The following is a 22,156-nucleotide window of genomic DNA, read 5'->3' as shown; positions in this document are numbered from 1 at the left end:
GTGAAAACCTCTCCTGGGATGAGTTCTGCCAGTCTCCAGGCAAACTGCTGGGGCTGCTGCTGTGGGCAAGGTGCTGCACACAACCCCAGTGATCTCAGAGCCTGCTGTGCTCTTGGGAGGGAGGGGTCCTGCCAAACTGCTCTAGAGAAGAATAAAATCACTCAGACTAGGCTTTGGTGCATCAGTCTTAGCCTTGAATATAATGGAGGCCGAGATTATTGTGGATGCCTGTGGTTAGTGCAGAGACAACTTAGGGATGGGAAACTATGCAAAATATACTTTCATTTTTTATATAGTGACCAGTAACATGCTGTTCTTTGAGCTGCTGCTTGTGAGAGAGTTTGGGGTATTTTTTTAAACTGGTTAATTACATTTTTATTTAAATAAAAATTTCACATTAACATCCAGCAGTCTTTCAAATATTTTTGTGAGCTCCTTGGAAACAGCAATACCTTTCTCCTCCTGGAGACTGTCTTTAAAAACAAACCTATGTAGCAATACCCAAGTCTTTGCTTAGTTGTAATTTGACTTGTTCAAACTGAGATGTAACACATTGTCTTAGGTATTTTGATTCAAAAAGAATTGTGCTGTTTAAACAAATACATTCTGCTTAACTAGGAGTGAGAGAGATATCTTTGTTATAAAATAAATATATGTTTGATTTGGGTTTTTTTTGTCAGAACTCAGTATTGTTAAATTTATTGATTTATTGTAATACTTTTGTCAGTCTATTAATTTAACATCCTTAGTTCTTGCAGTCTTTCCTAGCCTGTTATAAAACAACTTTGCTGTGCTCACTTGGTCCGTTGTGTAATGCAGGTGCTGCAAGTGGTGATTTTTGTGTAAGTTGATGTACTATGGGATAACCATGTTCCAAGAGGGAGCTAGAGAGCTATGAAATAATAAACCCAGGAGCTGTCTCAGGAACTCTGTTTCTCAGATGAATAAAAGTAACTGGTGTAAATGTTTTTCCCATTTCAATTTTGTTTTTCAGGTGTCTATTGATGGAAATGACAGTGTTAGTAGCACAGGAATTATAGGTGAAAATGAACAAGATAAAAAAATGCAGGTATGTTCTTAATACAAAATAATTAAATATATTTATTTCTTTTGTCTTTTCTGCCCAGCAAGGTGCATGACAGGGAGTCCTGCAGCCATGAGCTATAGTTTGCTTCTACCCTTCAGAAGTTGTAGATTTCAAATAATACAGATGGATTATAATATCTCACTCTGTACAAGATCCTGTCACAAGAGTTGTAAAAGGTCTTCTAATACTTACTGTTGTCTAGGGGGTTTTCCTGTTAAAAGGTAATTAAAAATTAGGTTGGCTTTCTAAGATTTTTCAAGTTGACCTGAGTATTTCTTCAATAACAGTGTAAGTATTTCAGAAGTTCTTTCCAGAGAAGGAGCTGACTTTTGATAGTATTTAAAGCAGAAAAATGCTGTCTCAGTTATTCAATTTCTGCTAGGAGAGACCATTCCAGGCATAGGTCTGGAACTGTTCTCTCTCTTGAATGACTTATTTTGATTCCACTTGCCCTGTTAAGGTCCCTGACCTTTACAGCAGGTTTTATAAAGAATCAGTAGTTAAGAGTGTTGCTCCTAGAGAATGCTTAAAGAAGAGAAAAAGACTTCAACTTCTTCTGGATCCAAATTGTTTGTACACAGAATTTACAAACCTTTAAATGTTAAAAGATTAATGTAAAAGTTTAAAGGGTAATGGAAAATACAGGTGCAGCTTACTAAGTCTGAAGCTTTTTTCCCTAAGATCCATAAAATTATGTAAGGAGAATGGTATTTGGCATTATAATGTATTTTATTAAAGAAAAAGACAAAAATATATCCTGGGCTTCAAATATACAACTAAAATAACACTAAAAACTCTATATCCTCACATGTTCAGATGACAAAACCAAAAATTGAAAAGTCACTGCATTGAGAATGGGGCTTCTCTGGGCAAACTTTTTCGCCTTTTTGCTTAATTTAAGAAATAATGAAGTAGACAAGGAGGAAAAATGTCTTCTTCCAAGTTCAAAATACATAATCTGTGAAAGGAATAATTATAGGCTCACCTCTCACACCTCAAATTTTCTATTTTTATCTTTTACAAGTTAGATCCCACAATATTTAAAGCTGCAGACACTTCACTTTTGCCTGTGTGGCATGACTGTGGAAGGAGAGAATAACTAATACTTGCATTATTTACTGTATTGGACCATGTTCCAGAAAAAGAAATCAAGAAATTTAGAGGGTTTGCACTTGTAGGTTGGAATAGAGGTACAACTCCAATGAAAGGCAAAATTCAAGGAGAAGTAAGATAAAAGTTTTGTTGGTTTTACCTGAAGTAAGAGCCAATTAAGCAGAATTACTTGTAATCAGTATCCGCCTAAATATTGATTTTGGCTTCAGCCCCAAAGCAAACTGAATGTGGTTTTATCTTATACATATATGGCAACATATGTGCAATATGGAAATGTGCCAATCTGTGGAGCACTGCATGTTCCAAACAAAACAAGATCTGATATTTCCAAAAGGTAATGAGGCTTAGGCTCAAATTCTGACCCTTATTAGGTGACTACAGTTGGCCTTCAGTTGAAGGGGCCCACAGCTATCAGTTCTGTATAAAAATAGAAATCATTCTTATATCTTGATTTAAGTAGATACCTACTTGGAGCTCATTCTGTATTCATATGTATTAATCTATAATTTATAAAATAGTCTCACACTTAGATGCAGAATTAAATAGGTGTATATTTATAAACTTTTTAATTCCACAGGGAACAGCATAGAACAGATGTCACACTGCTAAGCAGTCACTCAGACTTGCATGTGGTTAGTTAGGTGTTTCAGCAAAGAAAAAAAGCATAAAACCTCTTTGTGATTTCTACATGGGAAAACAAAAGACTCTGTGTGCCCAAATGGATATCTCACTATTTCCTTTCAAACCTGTCATACCTATCTGCTCATAATACACACTTTGGTTATATGATTCTGCTTTTATGTATGTAGTAGAAAAATCTGATCCAAGATCTTTGTTTTTCTCCTGTGTTACCTTTCTGAGATCAGGATGCATTTGTGATCTCCTAAAAATACAGGGTTTTAAATTCTCTTTATTTATTCATTCTATTTAAAAGTATTTGAAGCACACAGTTCCTCTCAGTAAGTTCCACATTATTAGAAAGGTGCTTCCTTCCCAGTTTTTGTATCCATCTTAATATTGGTAGGATTATGGCTGGTTATTTCCTTGCAGATATCAGCACATTACAGAATTGTTTTCATTTTCTTTTCAACTTTGGCATACTTGAGCTTTATGGCAGAACTTAGCACGTATACACATATTTTATATGAATATTTTTATATGCTGGAACAACAGAGAAATAGTAGTAGAGATATAGATAGGAAAAAAATAATTAGTGCTTCAGTTCTCAACCAAATGTGTTCTTTATGATCCTTAATGTATTGAAGTGATTTCTGTGATTCATGCTGTCATAGGTTAAACAGTAGTAGCAGTAATGGTTTCTTGATCCAGATTATTTTTCTCTGTGGTTCCAGAGGAGACTTTCTGAAGTGATGGAGTTAAACATTTCAGCTGATTAAAAGTTTTTTTATTAAACTTTGCTCCTTTAGTCTTACAAATATTCTGAAGGTAACAGGGTTATTCCATTGTCTCTGAAGGATCTGTAGGAAAGGTGTTAGCAGTGAAATGTGTGATTTCTCTGGAAGAGGAAATAAAGGTGTGTGCTGCTGCAGTCTCCCTGGTGCACGGAGCTGTGCTGGGGGCTCAGGTGGCTGAAGTGCTGTGATGATGGATCCAGGCTCTTTAAAAGGGCCAGCTGGGAAGGAGAGCAGCAGGAGCTGCCCTTCCACTGGGAACAGCAGGAGTGCACAGGGCTGTGGGATGGGAGGTGGCTCAGCCCAGAGCAGGTGCTGAGCTGGTGACTGTGCACAAGGTCATGGTCAGGAGGAAGATGAAGCCTTCTCCAGACAAGTGGAGCAAGCCTGGAGTGCGCAGGCCCACAGCCTCATGGGGAATTTTATCCTCCTCGGTATCTGCAGAAGGAATCACAGCAGGGCACAGGAGGAGCGGAATGGAGCTCAGGGATGGCAAGGGGCAGTCTGAGCAGGCTGCTGAGCAAAGGGAGCCACTTTGCAGAGCCTCAGTTGCCAAAAGAATTAGTTGGGAATGTGAACATAGGGAGCAGACTTCAGGAGTCTCCAACCTCAGAGATACTCAGAAACTGTTTGGATATGGTGTGAGCAACCTGCTGCAGCTGACTCTGTTTTCTGCTGAGAGTATTGTCTCCTCATCCACCCTGTGAAATCTTTTGACAGTTTGGAATAGAATTGGATTTGTAACAGAAGGGAGGTGATTTGAAAGGACAGACTGTATAAAACAGTCTCGACTGCTTTGCACCAAGTTGTGTGCAAGTGCTGATGTTTGGGCTGCTGCCTTTGTGTTCTGTATGAATGTCAGGTTTTTTTCATGTTTCTTGCATGTCAGTGTAGAAAGGAGCCTGTGCAACGGGTTTCAGGTGCCTCCTGAAGCTGTGCTGTTTATTTTCTTCTTGTCATGCCACAAGGGAGAGTAGAACCTGGCTCACAACGCTCCAATTAGTTTGATCAAAGTGCATGCATGGCAGACCAAGTTCAAAATGCTTTACTTCATTTTCAAAAAATGCTCATTCTAAGGATATTTAATTATTGTTTGGCCTTTCCATGAACTTATATTTGAAGGTGGTCTGATTTATAACTAATTTCCCTTAGGAACAGATCTAGCACCTATGACTTGTCTACTAATTTGGTCATTTTACCACTGTGCTTATATTTAAAATAGTTTGTCTTTGTTATTGGACTAATTAATGCAAGCTTTTAAATTTGCTAGGTACAAATAAATGGTTTACAGTTTCCATCATGGTTTTCAGTTATTTATTTTTAGTTTATTTGTTGAGGGCTCAGAAATACATGGCATAGCAGAGCAAAGAGAAACAAAAGAAACCTGTCAAAATCAGCTCTGGCTTGATAGCAAAATGAAGTGTGTAACTTCTCTGATCCCTTTTGGTTGGTCTTTTTTTTTTTTTTTTTTTTTTTTTAGTATGTGGTTGGAGTTTTTAAAACTTTTTTTCTCTTTCCCTTAAGATTGTCTTGCAAGGACATGGAACAAGAGTGACTGCAAAATCTCAGCAGACTGGAGAGAAAGCCTTTCGCTGTGATTATGACGGCTGTGGAAAGCTGTACACAACAGCTCACCATCTTAAGGTGAGGAGATGTAAAATGTGCATTGCTACTTTGTAAATATGATATTTTTGGAAAGATTATGTGGTTAAAAGTAATAGAAATTGAAAGGGAGCCAGTTGCAATGAGGCTGTTTTGTCAGATGTTTATTGGATTGATTTTACAGTAATTGGTGGTGCTCAGCTGAGTTTACTTTGTGTTCTGGGATCATGTTCAGCTGCTCATTGCCAGCATGGTGAGGTTGTTCCTACCAGCAGTGTCACAGAAATTCTGGAATCCAGCATTTGTTTTATCAACTTTACATGTATGCATGATCATGAAAAAATTCCATGTTTTGAAATATTTCACCATCATAGTACAAAGTGACACTCTTCAAAATTAATATTCAGAGTGAAAAGATGGCACATCTTTTCACAGATGGTGACTTGTTAATTCTCTTCCTTATTTTAAATTAAGTAAAGGAATTACTGAAATGGTGAATGGTCTAGGGCTGCTGACATTCCAGCTGAGGCTGGCACAGTCCCTTGCTGATGAGGTAACCTGCTCACAGTGCTGCTTTGTCTCTGACCACAGGAGCCAGTGAGTGGCTGGCTTTAGGAGTCATTGCTAAAATGATGTCCTTGCTCTAGAGGCTTCATGCACTATTAGAGCATCATTGGAAGCATTCATTGGAGTCAAAAATCAGATAGAGAGTGGGGTCTGAGGCATATTTACCTCCTGTCTTTAGTGTAGTGCATGATGGCAACTGTGCATGTATTTACAGAAGTGTTTTGTGCCAAACTGACTGGCAGGATCAGGTTAGACCTTGCAAAGAGACATCTTTAGTTTTAGGGAAAATGTTGTTAGCATATTTCATTATTTTTTCATCGCTGACATAAACAGACACTTCAATGTGAATCTTAGTAAGATAAATAAAATATGTGGGCTTTGAGAATGAGCTGTTTCTGTGCTGAAGTAACCAGATACAGCATTTCATTAAGTCACTGTATTGGATGTCAACAGGTGCATGAAAGGTCTCACACAGGAGACAGACCATACCAGTGTGAGCATCCTGGATGTGGCAAAGCCTTTGCAACAGGTAATCTTGTGCAGACTAACTCCTCCTGCTTGTTAGTGTTTGTGTGTGAATAAACTAAATTTTTAATATTGCCTTTTTTAACTGCTGAGTTGGTTGGGACAACTGGAAAAAAAAGTTACATTTTCATCTAGTGTAGCAGTAGAAAGGACAGAGAGGTTTAACTCTTACTGAAGGGGGAAGGAGGTGAAGCACTCAACACTTCCCTCACTCTTCTCCTGTCATCTACAGTCAAATAATGTTAAAAATAGGCTTTTCTTACCATTAAACTAATAGCAAAAGTTAAATGAGGTGATAATAGAAAGCTGAACCTTAGGCTAGGGGCAGATTCCTGATCTTCTGGTCTAAATTTGAAAGGAACTTTGAGAGAAGATGCTAGTTTAAGTGTTCTTTATTGAATTTCTATCATGAAGGGAACTCCCCATTTGTACAGATAACTCTGCTCATAAATGATGCTCTCCCTGAGATGGAATTTGATTGTGCAAAATGCAATTATGAGGAATGAAACATGGAAGGAAGTGGAAGAACAAAACTTGTTTCAAATTTTGTTCTTTTATTTGGAATGTAAATTAGTATCATGCTTAGAAAAGTCAGACTCTGGTTTTTTAATAAGATATTTTGAGATAACTTAATCTGATCTAATACATTTGGTACAATTGCTTTGAATAGAAACAAGCAAAATAAATACTGATGCAAAGAATCAAAAGGGAAACGAGCACACTTTTAAAGGGCTGCACCTAAGTTTAATTGCATAGTGTTTGTAAAGGGATTTCAAAACTATGTCATTAAATACTCTCTTCCTTTGCAACACACTGGTGTATGGCTATAAACAGCTGCTTGTTTATAAACACTGTATTTTTGATCAGAGCCATTGTACTGCTGTAGTTCAGCAATCCTTGCCTTGGCCAAATTCACTTTAAGTACTGAGTAGTCTTTGGTTTAAATGTAAAGAACTCTCCTGGGTTGAGTCATGAAATTGAGTTTATTTTAGATATAAATGTGAATTAATGCTCAGCTTGGTTAAAATGCTTAATGCTTTAAAAAACATCAAGAACAGGAATTTCAGCTGTTTTGGGGAGAACTCACTGAAATTAAAGCAGATGTCATTTTCTTACAGACTTTATTTTGTACAAATTTATACGTCACTTGTGGATACAAGTGACATTCAGGTTCATTTTCTAAAATGGCTGTTTCAGGCTTCTTTAGTCACTATCTTTTCAGTGAAGTGCTGAGAGGCAAATTTTGGTTAAATGCCCATTGCAAAATAATTTATAGAGGGCTTGATACAAAGTTCACTTCAGACTGGTAGAGCTTTTGATGATGATGAGTTCCTAAAAGTAATCTTAACGAGAATGAGTGTCTATGACTGCTCTTGGTTAGCACCTGTATATGTGATTTTGCTGCTGACTTTTGTAGTTATTGCTTTTCCTGTGAGCAAATAATTAAATATCATTTTGATGACAGTAGTGGGAAGAGGTAAAAACTCAATGGAATGCACAGCACATGGCTTCTTCAGAAGGCAGAATAAATATTTGTCCACATAATTGCAGTTTATCCTTCTGAAGGGAAAGAGAAGAATCATGGAAATAAATAAAACAATAAAAAATAAAGAATCTAAGAATTTCTAAACTGTTACTTAGAGATCTGCTGCTCTGTCGGGTAGAAGGAAGAGCTTGCAAAGAATGAAAGAGTAAATTTTACTCATCAACATTGCTGAGTGGAATAGCAAGCCCAGCTATTGCTGTTGATATTTGATGAGTGCTGTGATTGTGTGTTGGTTTCTGAGTATCCTGGTTGTGTGCTGGTGCCCTGCTGACACCTTTGTGTCACCCTTTGCTGAGTGCTGTGATTTTGTGTTGGTTGCTGAGTGTCCTGGCTGTGTGCTGGTGCCCTGCTGACACCTTTGTGTCACCCTTTGCTGGGTGGTGGTGTGCCTTTGTGTCACCCTTTGAGTGCAGTGGTTCTGTGTTGGTTGCTGAGTGCCTGGCTGTGTGCTGGTGCCCTGCTGACACCCTTGAGTGTCCTGGCTGTGTGCTGGTGCCCTGCTGACACCCTTGTGTCCCCAGGGTACGGGCTGAAGAGCCACGTGCGCACGCACACCGGGGAGAAGCCCTATCGCTGCACCGAGGAGAACTGCACCAAGTCCTTCAAGACTTCAGGAGACCTGCAGAAGCACATTAGGACACACACAGGTACCCTCAGCACACATCTTTGTTCATTCACCTCGGTGCATTTTGAGTTCTTTATCTTTCCTCATTCTGTGACTTTATACTGACAAAATCAGCCTGTGTATTCTCTTTCTGAAGCCCAGTGAGCTCAGCAGCATTTCAGCATGGTAAGCATTAAATCCAGCATGCTTTTCTTGGAAAAAGTGCTAAAGCATTCACACTGCTATGGCAAATGCACTTATAGCAGTGCCTCACTTACATTGTCACTGAGTCACTCATTGCTTTTACAGTTTCATCTGCAGCTGTAACAGAACAAGGAACTTTTCCTCAGTAATCTGTCTTGCCTTTTAGAAATGGCTTCAGTGTTCCTCAGTTTTGGTGCTTTAATATAACTCGCATGCCAGCTCCATGACAGTTGATATTCTGAGCTTGTTATCCTCATTTCCCATCTCTTCTTCCAGCAGAAAAACCAAAATGTCAGAATTTTCTATGACAATTGTTTTCTGTCATAGAAAACCAACAGCTACTAAAACTTGCAAAGGCATAAAAAAGAAAATCTTGCATTTTGTCTAGAAACATTAAATTGAAAGCCAAACCACAAATTCTAGACAGCACACACTACACTCTGCAAAACTCTGTGGCCGCACACACGTGTAAACAAGATTGCACAATGTCTCCTTTGTGCCTGTGATCTTCAAGAAAAACAACCCCTAAATGTAGGAAGGACAATCTATCACTTGCTAACCCATTCCATTAAATATATTGATGTCTGTGCTGGAGCACTGACAAGCTTTTCCACTGAACTGTCTGAATCTGTGAGTCAAGAAGAAACAATAAAAGAAGTTGGGGTTTGGGGTTTTTTCAAATTAGAAATACTTAAAATATGGCAGGATGGGATGTACATATAGGCAATAAAAATTGTAAAAACTCAGCATTACATTAGGATATTTCTGCTTGTTTGGACTTCCATACATAAAAATATTATGTTGGAATTAGTACTGTCTTGATTTTTAAACATCAGTGTGAACACATCTCAGCTCTAGAAGAGGACTGTTGATATGCACTGCATCAAGTACAACTATGAACTGAAAGGTTTCCTATCTGTGAACTGTTTTCTTTCCTTTTTTATGGCCACAGAAGGCGTGAGGTAATTTAATCTGTTTAGCAGTTGAGATAAAAGATTTGAGCCAGCCCTATGTAACCTACCCACCTGAACAGTATGAGTAATAGAATCATACTCTCCCAGCAGAGCAGGGGCCAGGGGTGTCTCATTTTTTAGATTTATGAGTTTCCAGGAAGCTGAAGAATGAGAGGAAGAGTGCAGCACAGCTCTGTGCAGGTGGATGGAGCAGCGTGTGCTCACGCCTTTGCAAGCTGCAGCAGGGCAGGGGGCAGCTCTGGGCTCTCCCACCCCTCAGAAACCTTTCCCTTCTTTAGGAGGCACATCAGGGTCAACACTTCCTTCACTTTCTGCCTGTTTTAACCAGAAGTGACTTCTCCCCCCATCAAACGCTTGCCTTGGCTTCCTCCATGAGCTCCCCAGACACGCAGCTCTGGCATCGGGAGAGCTGCTGGGGATGGTGCTGCAGAGGGGTACAGCCTCAAGGCTTTGCATTTCTGGAGCTGGAATTCGCTGTCACCTGGAAACAGGTCGCTTAGCTGGGAAGTACATTAGAATTTAAAAAGGCCCCTCCAGGGACCGGTCTGGTGACATTCCTGCGGGCATTGTTTTGGAGGATCTGTCCTGGTTTCTGGTGCAGGGTCTGTTGCTGGGTGGGGCTGGCCCTGCTGCTTTGGGACTGTTTGGGGTCCTGGCTGCAGCGAGGATTAGGGGAGCCATGGTAACACAACACTGAGGTGTTCGGGGAATACACACTGCCTTGGCAGGAAGCTGCAAAACCTTCCCAAACAGCCGCCCGAAGGAGTGAATTGTAGTTTCCTCTGCCAAGGAGCGATTTGCTTTGGAGTTTTGTGGTATTACTGTCTGTCAGGACTCGTTCTTTTATTTCTAATTACCTACAATTGTATCTGTAGTGGTGTTCTGCTCTTGCTCTCAGATTCTGCTCTTTGGTAAGCAGCTCAGTGTGTAGAATGTACTTGGCTCTAGAAGTGGGAAATTACCCCAGGACATCCTGTCACTGGCTCCAATGTCTCCAGATTTCACCCCCCTTGCTCTCCTTCTCTGTGTGCTTTGGTAGATCTGAAAGGTCAGGGTTATTGCAGTATTATTGGTTGGCCTTGTCTGCTATTCATGGTGAAATGCTGTGGTGCAGTGATGTAAGTTACTGTGCTTAAAATTATATTGCACAAAAAGACTTTAAAAGAACCTGTATTTGTGATTTGCTCTGGTCTGGGGGTTTGAAACTTGAGTTTTATGGCTGCTTCTCTTTAGAAAGTTTGTTCTTTTTTAAGGTTATACTTTCTATAACAAGTTTTATTAATGCATGTTTATCCTGGTTATATGTTAAATCATGAAGTTTTTTTTTCATTTGAAGAATTAACAATTGTCAAATATCAATGGTATGATACACTTGGTTTGGAGAATATATGTATGGATTGGGAAGGTTGTTAAACAGTTGCTAGATTATGGTCAGTGTGCAAACTAATCCAAGCAACTGATTCTATGCATGAATCAGTTCTGTTTTATACTGTTAAAGTATAAAACAGTCTGTTCTATACATGTTAAAGTATTAATCTAAATGCTTCATAATTTAGTTTACAGACTGTATGATTTTCCTGAATTTTGTTCATTTTGGCTAAACTAGAACACTCCACAGTGGCATGTTCATGGTATTTCTGACTGAGGATCTCACAGATAAAATTAGGTAGCTTTAGGTTCCTACATTCAAGTCTAAGTGTAATTTGGCATTTTCATTCTTTTGTAACCTTTGCTTGTGCACCTTTTCTTGTCTTCTTTTTCAGGTGAAAGGCCTTTTAAGTGTCCCTTTGAAGGATGTGGCAGGTCATTCACAACATCTAATATTAGAAAGGTTCACATCAGGACACACACGGGCGAGAGGCCTTATTACTGTACAGAGCCAGGATGTGGGAGAGCTTTTGCCAGTGCAACTAATTATAAGAATCATGTGAGAATACACACAGGTACATGAGTGATTTATTGTACTTTGAAGTGGAATCTGCTTGGGAGAGGCTGTGTCATTCTCCTTGTGAACAATGTTTTGGTGTGCTGTAATTTGGTATAGTCATGTTTTATGACTTGGCTTGGTAATTCTGTTTGGGTGTCCTCTCCCCTCAGCTGAGGATGTTTAAGCAGTTAGATTTCCCACCTTGCTGTCAAGGCAGAATCATTTTGGTGTGGATACAAAGTTTTTTAAACTGGGCATTGAGCTGAATCCTTAATATGATTCTGGGGCTTGCCTCCCTTGTGAGCTGTTTCTTAAATAAATACCACTAAAGGACAAGTCTGAGCTTAACTTTGGCTCACTGTTATGAGTCACACTTTCATCCCAGCTGTATTTTCCTTGCTGCTGGAACTGTGGTCAAAACTTCCTTTTTCATAGTCTAGATGTGAAAATACTTATCTAGTGAGCAGAATACTTATTTGGTGAGCAGAAATAATAAGCACAAATTTGAGGATTCTAAAATGTAAAAGCCAGTGATGACAGGCAAATAAGCTTGGCAGCATTATGTATGTTATAGAAACACAGACAATGTTCATAGAGCAACATTTTATAGCTTAGTTTATATTTTTAGTTTACAGTGTAATTTGGACACTCATTCCATTGATTTTTAAATGGAAGGTTTATGAAACCATAATTGTTTATACACATGCTTCCTATGGATTTCCTCAGAGCTTTCAATACTCAAGTGATACTAGTCAATATATCTGATCATTGAGGAAAACTATGGGGCTTCCAGTAATAAAAGAACAAAATTCTCAGTACAATGACAATAATGGCAGCTTTCAGCCTGTATCATTCAGCCTTCATCCAAAGGACGTTTTAGATGTTTTAGATGGAATGATAGGGAGAAAAATGGGCCAAATTTACTGGCAGTAATTCTTAAAGACAGTAAGATGTAGCATTGATAAACTTTGTGAGGTTGAACTTCTCTGTTGCCTTTGAAATGAAAGTATGGTTGGCAATGAAGGTTTGTCCTCAAATATCATTTGCTGGCAATTTTTCCTGTGCATCCTTAATAAAGTTAACTTTATCCTTTTTGTTTTCCCACACAGGGGAGAAGCCCTATGTGTGTACAGTTCCTGGCTGTGACAAACGTTTCACAGAGTATTCTAGCTTATACAAACATCATGTTGTACATACTCATTCCAAACCCTACAACTGCAATCACTGTGGGAAGACCTACAAGCAGATCTCTACCCTTGCTATGCACAAACGGACAGCACACAACGACACAGAGCCCATTGAGGAAGAACAAGAGGCTTTCTTTGAGCCACCTCCAGGTTAGAATTGCAGCCTTTGAATCTCTAGTTGGGGGATGGTATTTTGCTGGGGGATTTTGGTAGCCAAGGAAATGAAAACATAGATAAAAATTTAAAGTACTTAATAAAGATATCTTAATTTCTCTGTAAGACTTTTTAGGGTGGTAGGCAACTTGTAAACAGAAATTGCATGGTAATTGGCCAGAAAATAAACTCATTTATAGCAGTCATGGGGTTAAGAGAGAAATTTGAGTTGAAATCTCAGCAAACCTGCTAAAAACATGAATGTGGCTAAGGAACCAGAGAGACTCTAAGCAGATTACAATTTACTGTACTTTTGTTAGGGATTTTTCAAAGAGTGTGTATATATATAACACCATGGCTGGTGACAATCTTTTGAGTAAAGGCTCTGCCTTGAGAAAAAAAAAAATCTGTTTCTGCAGTACAGTGATAGGGGCTGGCTTTGCTGTGGTTTAGAGCAGTTTCTGTAAACTGTCCTAGAGGCAGAGATGGAAAGGAGCTGCTGGGCTGCAGCACTCCCCAGAGTTTGCTGCTCATGGTATCATGAGTATTGAATCCTGTGAGTATAAAGGATCAGACTGAAGGAAACACTGTGAAAGGACAAACACCACTGTCAAATTGTGATTTTTGGATGTGTCTGAAGATCAGAAATATCCCCACAAACTGTTTTGGTTAGCAAAGTTGTTTTGCACCATGTTCGTGGGAAACTGCACTGAACACCTCAAGCAGACTTGCTATAGCTTAATTCCTTCCTTTAAAGGAATGATAACATTTATTTGCTGAGGTTAAACATTTATAAAGATAATGAATTTACTTAAATCTTCACACAAAGGCATGTCACTAGATTCTTCTGTATGTTGGTTAATTAATAACTTAAAAAAAAATCCAGAGTTGCGTTTGCATGGAGTCCCTTGCATAGAGAGGTTAACATTTAATGAATAAATTAGAAATGTTTATCACATTTTGATATTTGCTTACAAACTGAATGTATATGTAGTATTTATGTGTCTTTAAACTAAGTGCTAGAAGATTATACCCCATGTTCCCAAAATAAGACTTTCTGACTTGCTTCTGGTATCTTTCCTTCTTTTATTTTTCTCATCTTTCCACTATTTTTTTCTGTTGGAGTGTTTAAAACCTTCAGACAAGACTGGGACTTGTCATTGGCTCTCCTGGGAGCATTTAGAGTATGGAAAGTAACCTCTTGCCTCTTTGTATCCAATAGGTCAAGGTGAAGATGTGCTCAAAGGCTCCCAGATCACCTATGTGACAGGTGTAGAGGGAGAAGATGTCATTTCTGCACAGGTTGCTACAGTCACTCAGTCAGGATTAGGCCAACAAGTAGCACTCATATCCCAGGATGGAACCCAACATGTAAGTGACTCAGTGTCACCTGCTGACAAAACCAGGCTGAGAATTGAGGCACAGGTTGTAGCTTCTCCATGGGCTCTCTGAAATCACACAGGATTCTGGATAAATGTTGGTGGAAAGAAGCTTCTTTGGAGCTGTGTAGGGATATCTTTAGGGATGTGCTCCTGTGGAGTACCTAAGTGAAACCACATATTTTGACACATTAAACTGTAAAGTTTTCCAGAGTTAGGGGATTGGTCTGTCCTTGTTATCTTTGTCACTCTGAAAAGAACTTTTTAAACAACTGCTATATATACAGCCTGTTTCTGAGGCTTCTCACAATTCCCAGATTATGCTGTTAATGTCTGATGGGCATCTTCACTGTCTTGGCTGCACACACTTTGGGGGGTTGAGGGGTGGGGGAAGTCTTTGCAGTCCAGGTGCTTCCTTCACAAGCAGTTTGGTTGGTAATGTGCAGTTTCTAACATAAACTAAAGGATAAGGAATCCTTTGATATTATTTTCCACTTGAACATTCCTCTGGCTGTCTTTTTTTAATGTTTTCCATGGATACATGTTTTTAAGGATTTCATATGAAATTTCTTTGGAAGGGGATTTCAACACAACTCTCTTGATTCACTGTGGCAGTGTATTGAAGGCTTTTGGGAAAAAAAATTCTGTATCAGCTGGCAGGGCAACTGAAGTACCAGTAATATATGAAAGATATATTCTGAATTCAGACTGAAATAAAATATCCAAGAGGCCTGTTACATTGCCAGGACATTGGAAATTCAGCAATACTAAGTAACTGGTAATTTTTACTCTCTAAAATGAAGGCCTGCAGAAGCCTTGACACAGAATTCTTATATTTAAATTATCGTTCAGCTTGACTTCAGTTCTGGGATTTATTAACTTGTAAATCAGACATCAAATTATATATCTGATACCTTAATGCATTTGTACTGGAAACATCAGTAATTTATGTCATTAATTAGTTATGGATTGTTTATTTGTGGCTTAAATTCTAAGCCCTCATAGGGCTGTTTAGTATTTACATCAAGATCAAAGTATGTCAGGTGGTACAAACTTAAATCTCACTGACCTCTGTGGAAGACACATGCATAGATAATCTGTTATGCTGTTATTTGGGATAACATGGAGTTGTGGGCTCTGGGATTAGGCTTGCATCCCCTCCTCCTCCTGAGGGCCATTTTCTGTTCTGTGAGTAGGTCAGTGTGTCTGAAAGGTCAGAGCTGTTGGATCCCAGCCAGTGGGGCAGAGGGAATGAGGCTGGAGCAGCTTTGAGCCCTTCCCTGCCTCAGGAGCTGCTGTGTGTTGCAGGTGAACATTTCCCAGGCAGACATGCAGGCCATCGGCAACACCATCACCATGGTGACACAAGATGGCACCACCATCACCGTCCCTGCCCACGACGCCGTCATCTCCTCGGCCGGCACGCACTCGGTGGCCATGGTCACTGCAGAGGGCACCGAGGGACAGCAGGTGAGGACACTGCCCTGCACTCCTGCTCCTGTCCCCTCAGGGCTGGTGGCAAAGGGGCCCTGAGCCACCACACTGCTGGCACTGATGCAGATTTAGCTCAGCAGTTTCCAGCACCTGGCCCACACATCCCCTCCTAAGTGCCTGATGTGTCCTACCCAGGGCTGTACATCTGCAGGTTTTAATGTTTTAAAATGTTTTAAAACCAAGGAGGCACCAAGAAAAAAATCTGAGGTACCAGTCCAATGATTCATTTAGGTGTCTGTAAAATAACACCTAGAAATGCCAAGCTTTTCCCCCAAAGTCACACAGTAAACGTGTGACAGAACTAAGTATAGAATCCAGTATGAACTATAATTTCATTGGTTAATATTATGGGACTGTAATTTATTTGGCAGATGGGAAACATTTGTGTAAGTCTATATCTGTGGGTTGGTTTTTAATGTACAGATAAAACAGGTAACTTTTTAGTACAAACATGATGTTATCTTCAAGTTGAAATTCATTCTACTGTTCTAAAATTGCACCACATGAAAATAAAGATAGTTATTAATCTCTGTGTAGATAATCACAGGTCTGTAGGTGCATTTATTGAATTGCTGCAGTCCTGAGGATATTTATATTTTAAGAGCTAGTACTAATTTGGAGAACACAATTATGGCAACTTTTGTTTTGCACAATACAGTTATGCTGATGAGTGATCCCAGCTTTCAAGGCAGTGGTGGTAGAAGGTGAGGGGCAGAACAGATGTGCCAGGCAGGTGACTGTGTCCCTTTGTCCTGAAGGTTGCAATTGTGGCCCAGGACCTAGCAGCATTTCACAGTGCCTCCTCAGAAATGGGACACCAGCAGCACGGACACCACCTAGTGACTACAGAAACCAGACCTGTCACATTGCTGGCCACATCCAATGGGACACAAATTGCAGTACAGGTAAGATGGGGAGAAATGGTTTTTTTGGAGTGTTTGTTACTTCTAGAGCTAGAAGCTACCTAGTCAGGTAACAAAATGATTTGAATAACCTTGGTTTCCTGAAAAAAAAAAAAATAGCCCACAACTAAACTATCAGATATTTAAAATAATATATAGGGTTAGGAAGAGGAATAAACAGTATCTGATTTTCCAAATCTACTTGTAGAACTCAGAAATAAGGGGAAGGCTGGGGGAGGTCTAAACTTCAAGTCAACCAAGTAGTTCATGGACTCACAGGTTTTCAGTGAAAAAGTGCTTTTGTTCATCCTTCAGCTTTGCATATAGGATTGACACATATAAATCCAAACCCTCAAGGATAAATTGCTATGAACTTATAAAATTAGCAAATTTGTTATTTGAACCTTGAAATGCTAATAGCAAAATAGGGCAAACAGTTATAAAGAAAGATTAATAACCAGAAATCTCTGGAAATAGTGACCTTCTGTAATGTGCCAAACCAGCACAGCACAAACAGTCTCTGTAAATAGTTCCTCACATTGTTCAAACACTGTCAGGAAAAGGTAATTTCTAGGTATGAAAGAGCTCTTAAGAGCTCAGATTGAAAGGAATAGTATTAATATCCTCAAGCAGAAACAAGAGATTGTTATTTTACCCTTTGTTAAATGGAAAGTAGCAAGTGAGATGCTGTTGAAAGTTGAGAGGCCCTGAATTCTGAACCCCTCTCTTTTGAGCTAAGTTGGCACTAATGAAAACTGCCTGTAAGAGAAACCATGTCAGAAGGCAATTTTTGCATGAGGAAAAGAAAAAAGTAGCTAAAAGGGTCCTTTGAATGAAAGGAAAACAGGCACTCTCTGCACAAGCCCCTCTTCTGTTACCAGCAATGGAGCATTAACTTGGGTTGCTTTACATTAATTAAGCTTAAAATACACAAATAGAAGAGAGGGATTTTAAAATTAAAATAGTGTTGATTATTCCTGAGAGTTTGATTGGCTCTTCTCTTGTACTTCAATACTAACAAATTAATCCATTTGGTTTCTAAGTCCTGGTAAAGCCAGTAGCCTGATAGTCCTATTGAAATCCTAACGAGGTGCAAACAGAGCTCTTGATTTGAGTGGATCCTGAATGTGATATGCAGCGACTGTAAAATAACAAGTGATACCTAGGATTGTCCCATTAGGTCAAACAATTTGGTTTTACCTTTCACACTCTCATATGTGTTTCTTCTGAGCCAATAGGTAACGACCAGCTTTACATTTTTTTGTGAGGCTGAGGTTGTCCTCAGTGTTCCCATAAACACAGTATAAAACTCCATGGATTCCTTCCCAAAATTGTGTCAAGTTCTATTTATTCAGGGTTGCTTATCTTACTTCTGGTAGTACCAGATAGTTTAGAGAGGAAATTAACTGTAGAATCAAACAGTGTCATCACAACAGCTTTTTTATGCAGTTGGGATTCTGCAATAAATGAACACTTTTTTAATAAAATAATGTCAGATAGTGTTCCAAAGAGCTGACTTTCTGTTAAGAGAGTTAGGAAAAATGAAGATGTTTGCTTGCTTTACCAGTGATAAAATGAAATGCAACAGCCACTGGGACTTCTGTGCCTGGTCTGAACTTTGTAATATCTGCCAAGTAAAATATCACCTACTTTGTGGGTCATGAAGTGTGTTTATCATGCAGCAGTTCTTTGAAGCACATGTATTTGGTGGTTACACATAAACTCAGTGTAATCTCCTAGCAGCAGCTATCTTAATTGTCAAGCTGATTAGATAGCTGCTGGTATATATTATCATCCAGGAGAGGTGTGACAATACTGATCACACTTATTTGGGCTGAAGTACTGTTTGGTATCTAGATCTTTGCTTTCAGAACTTTTTGGATGCATTTATTATCTAAGTGTAACGTTTTGGATTTCTTTCTGTTTGAATGTGTTTGTTTCAGCTTGGAGAACAACAGTCTCTGGAAGAAGCCATTAGAATAGCCTCCAGAATACAACAGGGGGAAACACCAGGGATTGATGATTAACTTGTAAAACTGCTACCAGAACAATAGAGTGAAAGGTATTTTATTTTCAACCAACAAAGGTCCATGCCAGCAACAGCCCGTAAAAACTTTGAAGTCCCCCACTCACTGATACTGTGTACACATTTTATGCAAGAGTGAAGAACATTTTCTAAGTTTTGTGTACATAACCCTTGGAATGGACTGACATCATCTACTTCCAACCGTTGCATTCAGGAATATGGAATTAGGATTATATAGTAAACTTCCTTGTTATCCTTTCATCAGATTTCAGACTGGTCTACAAGCAAGTAAAAAATAGAAGTATTGGAATTAATTTTTAATGTCATGTACAAATAATGAAGGCATTACTGAAGATTTCAGCTGTTTAAATAACCATTTCAGGAACCCTTACAAGTAATAAAGGCAACAAAGCCTTTTTAAATTGCATTCCATTAATGGAAAAGTCTTGGATTTTGAGCCTACTACTGTAAATCTTCGTATTTTGATTTGTTTCATACAGATTTGAATACTCTTTAGATTATCTACCCCATCTCATTCATTGTAAATACAGACTGTTAATGCTGGAAGTGCTAATTATATTATCTTTAAATTGGATTATGTACAAAGAACTGGTTGTTGAATATTAAAGAAAGTAAATCTAATGATTTTGTTTCTTTACATATTTTACTTAAGATGTTACTCTTGAATTATTATGCAATAAAATACAGCAAGATTGTATTGTTTAGATAGGATGATATTGTCATGTGACATACTGTTTTACTTCTTACTGAGACTGAAGTTCAAATTATTTATTTACGGCCTTGTATAAATTTTTCCAAAGTTTATTTATCATAAACTGAATTTTTTGGCATTAATTTTGATTGTAATCCACTATAGTGTATTAAGCAAATACTGGTAATAGTTATTTCAGACATTCTAAAACACTACAAGAGTGATTTTTCACTAAAAGGTGAAGTTCCCCATTTTCAAGTGAACTATTTCCAAATGGTGCATTTGCAGCAAAAGTCCAAGTACTAATAGTTGTTTTCAACAGTTCTGAGTGCCTGCTGCTACCATTCAGTACCTAGGATGTGCTTGATAATCAGTGCTTTTGAAAATCAGGACACAAGTTACTAGGAAAAAGGGATTAATAATGATGTAAGTACAATGCTCCTCTCCAACTATCATTCTGTAAAGGAAAAATCCATTGTAGATATGTCTAAAATATACAGCAAAATGTAACTTTCAATTTTTTTTATATGAAGAAGTGTTTTTACTCTTGTCTTGTTAGCAAGCTGGTTAAGCAAGTTAAACATTTTTGGCTTCCTGTAAGATTCAGTGCTTATTTTAGATTAGCGTCAAGAGCACTTCTGAAACTGAAGCCTCACCTTTAGCTTTCTCAAGGGAAGGATTGAACAGCCTCTGGACAAAATCTCTATTAAGGAATCCCAGGTATTGTGAGGTGCACGTCCTACATGAAAAAATAAAGTCCATAACTAAGTACCTTGAGGTGTTTGACCTCAGAAAGGCCAAGTTTGAATAGAATGAGCCAATTTATTGTGTATTACTGTATCAGTGTGGGTTGTAGCATTTTATGTTTTCTACACAGAAGCAGTGAGAGAATACAGTACTGTGGGATAGATGGGGACAAAGGAAAGGCCATTGTCTGCATAAATTACAAAGTAAAACTTGAAAACATATAGGTTGTCTGTAACTTTTGTATAGGATTGAGGTTGCTTGCTCACTTAGGTGCCAGTTTTCCTGAAATGTTGTAAATCTTGATATCCCATGGAGATAAATGTACTATGCAAGGAGGATTAATTGCCTGTCAACTAGATCAGTTTCTTAGTACTTATCACCTTTTAGAAATTAAAGTTGTATCATTTGATGTGAATGTTCAAGGTTTTTTTTTTTTCCTTAAATTTCCTTGCTAATAGTTTCTGAAAATGGTGGCTGGAACGGTGACTTTGACTTAGCAAAGAAATAACTTCAGTTCTTATTTCTTTTCATTTCCCAGAACATTTCCTGACCACTGTACAAATGTGAGTATTCTTTTTCTTTCATACAAGTTGGTTTGCTGCAAGGTGTTCATTCACAACCAGCTCAGTCAGGAAACCTGTAGTATTTTAAAAATTATTTCTGTGACTGTTACCTTATCAGTTACTCTTGCAAAACTCCCAAGTCAAAGGTGGTGCTCCCATGTTTTGCTGCTCCCTCGACACAAATAAGGTAAAATGCTTAGTGTTTAAAGAAGAGCTGAGGTGATTATGTGTGCCTTAGCTGCAAGGCCTGCCTTCATAACAGACCTTGGTGGTTCTCCCCTGCTGCTTCCATGCAGTGGAAGGAGCTGTTCTGGTAGCTGAGGCTGCACGTTGGCATTGGAAGGTCCTGTAGCAAAGTTTAGACAGGACAAGATTGGGTTAGATAGACAGGAAAATTGGCAAAAACGATTTCAGGAGGAGGAAGCAGAGATTATGACAGCACTGGGTGTTTGGCAGTGGAAATCTCTGTACTTTACCCACAGATTCAGCCCCTCGTTTGAAAACTGTCTCAGAGGGAATGCTGTGGCACACACAAAGAAGTAGCTTGTAGAAGATGAGCCCTGTAAAGCAAATGAGCTCAGTGTATCGCCACTGCCTCTTGCAGACTGCCTCCCACATTTGCTGTAGGATTTTTCTCTTGTGTGTCAATTCCGGGTCTATACCAATTCTCCCCCTGAAGGAATGAGCCCCAAGTCTTTCCAGACCTCGCAGTCAACTTTTCCCTTTTAAGTATCTCTCCAGATTTTCCCTCTGGTGGCGTTTGCTTTGCGGTCGTTTAGTGTCTCTCCTGATAGTGAAAGAGGTGATTATTTTCGGTGCTGCAGGCTGGTGACTATTGTGCCAGACACACTCTGCATAACAACAGGACGGCTTTTACCCCGACGGGCTAATGGTTTTCATAGGAGTAAATCCTGCTGCGAACAGCCCTCATCCTGCTGCTGTGGCTGAGGCCGGCTCAGCTGACCGATGCCGCAGGGCCGCTGTGAGACGGGCACGTGGTGTCTGCTCAGCACAGGGCAGGACGGGCTCGGGCAGGGATAAGCAAACACAGGCTGAGCTCTGCTCTGCTTCCCGACCCTCCTCAGCCCTCCAGTACTGCCCCAGTTTGTCCCACTGCCCGCTCTGGGTTCTGCGAGGGTTCTGCTGTAGCAGGGAAATCCCTGTGCCCTGCTGTGCTCTTCCAGCGCACGCAGGGAGCCTTCCCCAGGGAAGCATGGTGTGGAGTAAGGATCTCATCGAAAATGCTTCTGATTCTGGCAACTCCAGCTCTACAGCTGCTGAGGTTTGTCACTCTGCACCTTAAGCTGACCAAGATGCAGAAGTGCCCCGCAACAAACCTGTTCTGTTCACTCTGAGTTTGTCATTGAATGAAAACAAAATTTCTGTGAAATTTTCAAACAGCACTAATATCTGTGTGACATGCAAACTGATT

General features: G+C 39.3%; 1 protein-coding gene across 2 annotated transcripts in view; it reads left to right on the top strand.

Moving 5' to 3' along the window:
- Positions 1–20,576, top strand: part of ZNF143 (zinc finger protein 143) — a 38,104-nt gene extending 17,528 nt beyond the window's left edge. For both annotated transcript variants that reach the window (XM_063158489.1, XM_063158487.1), the window contains exons 7-16: positions 995–1,069; positions 5,137–5,256; positions 6,235–6,310; positions 8,374–8,499; positions 11,398–11,577; positions 12,671–12,898; positions 14,124–14,272; positions 15,589–15,750; positions 16,533–16,679; positions 18,620–20,576. In XM_063158489.1, the coding sequence (XP_063014559.1) occupies positions 995–1,069; positions 5,137–5,256; positions 6,235–6,310; positions 8,374–8,499; positions 11,398–11,577; positions 12,671–12,898; positions 14,124–14,272; positions 15,589–15,750; positions 16,533–16,679; positions 18,620–18,703 (1,347 nt within the window). In that variant the 3' untranslated portion in view covers positions 18,704–20,576. The remainder of the gene's footprint in view (positions 1–994; positions 1,070–5,136; positions 5,257–6,234; positions 6,311–8,373; positions 8,500–11,397; positions 11,578–12,670; positions 12,899–14,123; positions 14,273–15,588; positions 15,751–16,532; positions 16,680–18,619) is intronic.
- Positions 20,577–22,156: the final 1,580 nt, after the last annotated feature.

The sequence above is a fragment of the Melospiza melodia genome, chromosome 6 (genome assembly GCF_035770615.1).
Source record: "Melospiza melodia melodia isolate bMelMel2 chromosome 6, bMelMel2.pri, whole genome shotgun sequence".
Lineage (NCBI taxonomy): Eukaryota > Metazoa > Chordata > Aves > Passeriformes > Passerellidae > Melospiza > Melospiza melodia.
The sequence above is the reverse complement of the archived record's forward strand: the minus strand, read 5'-3'. Positions and strand labels throughout refer to the sequence as shown.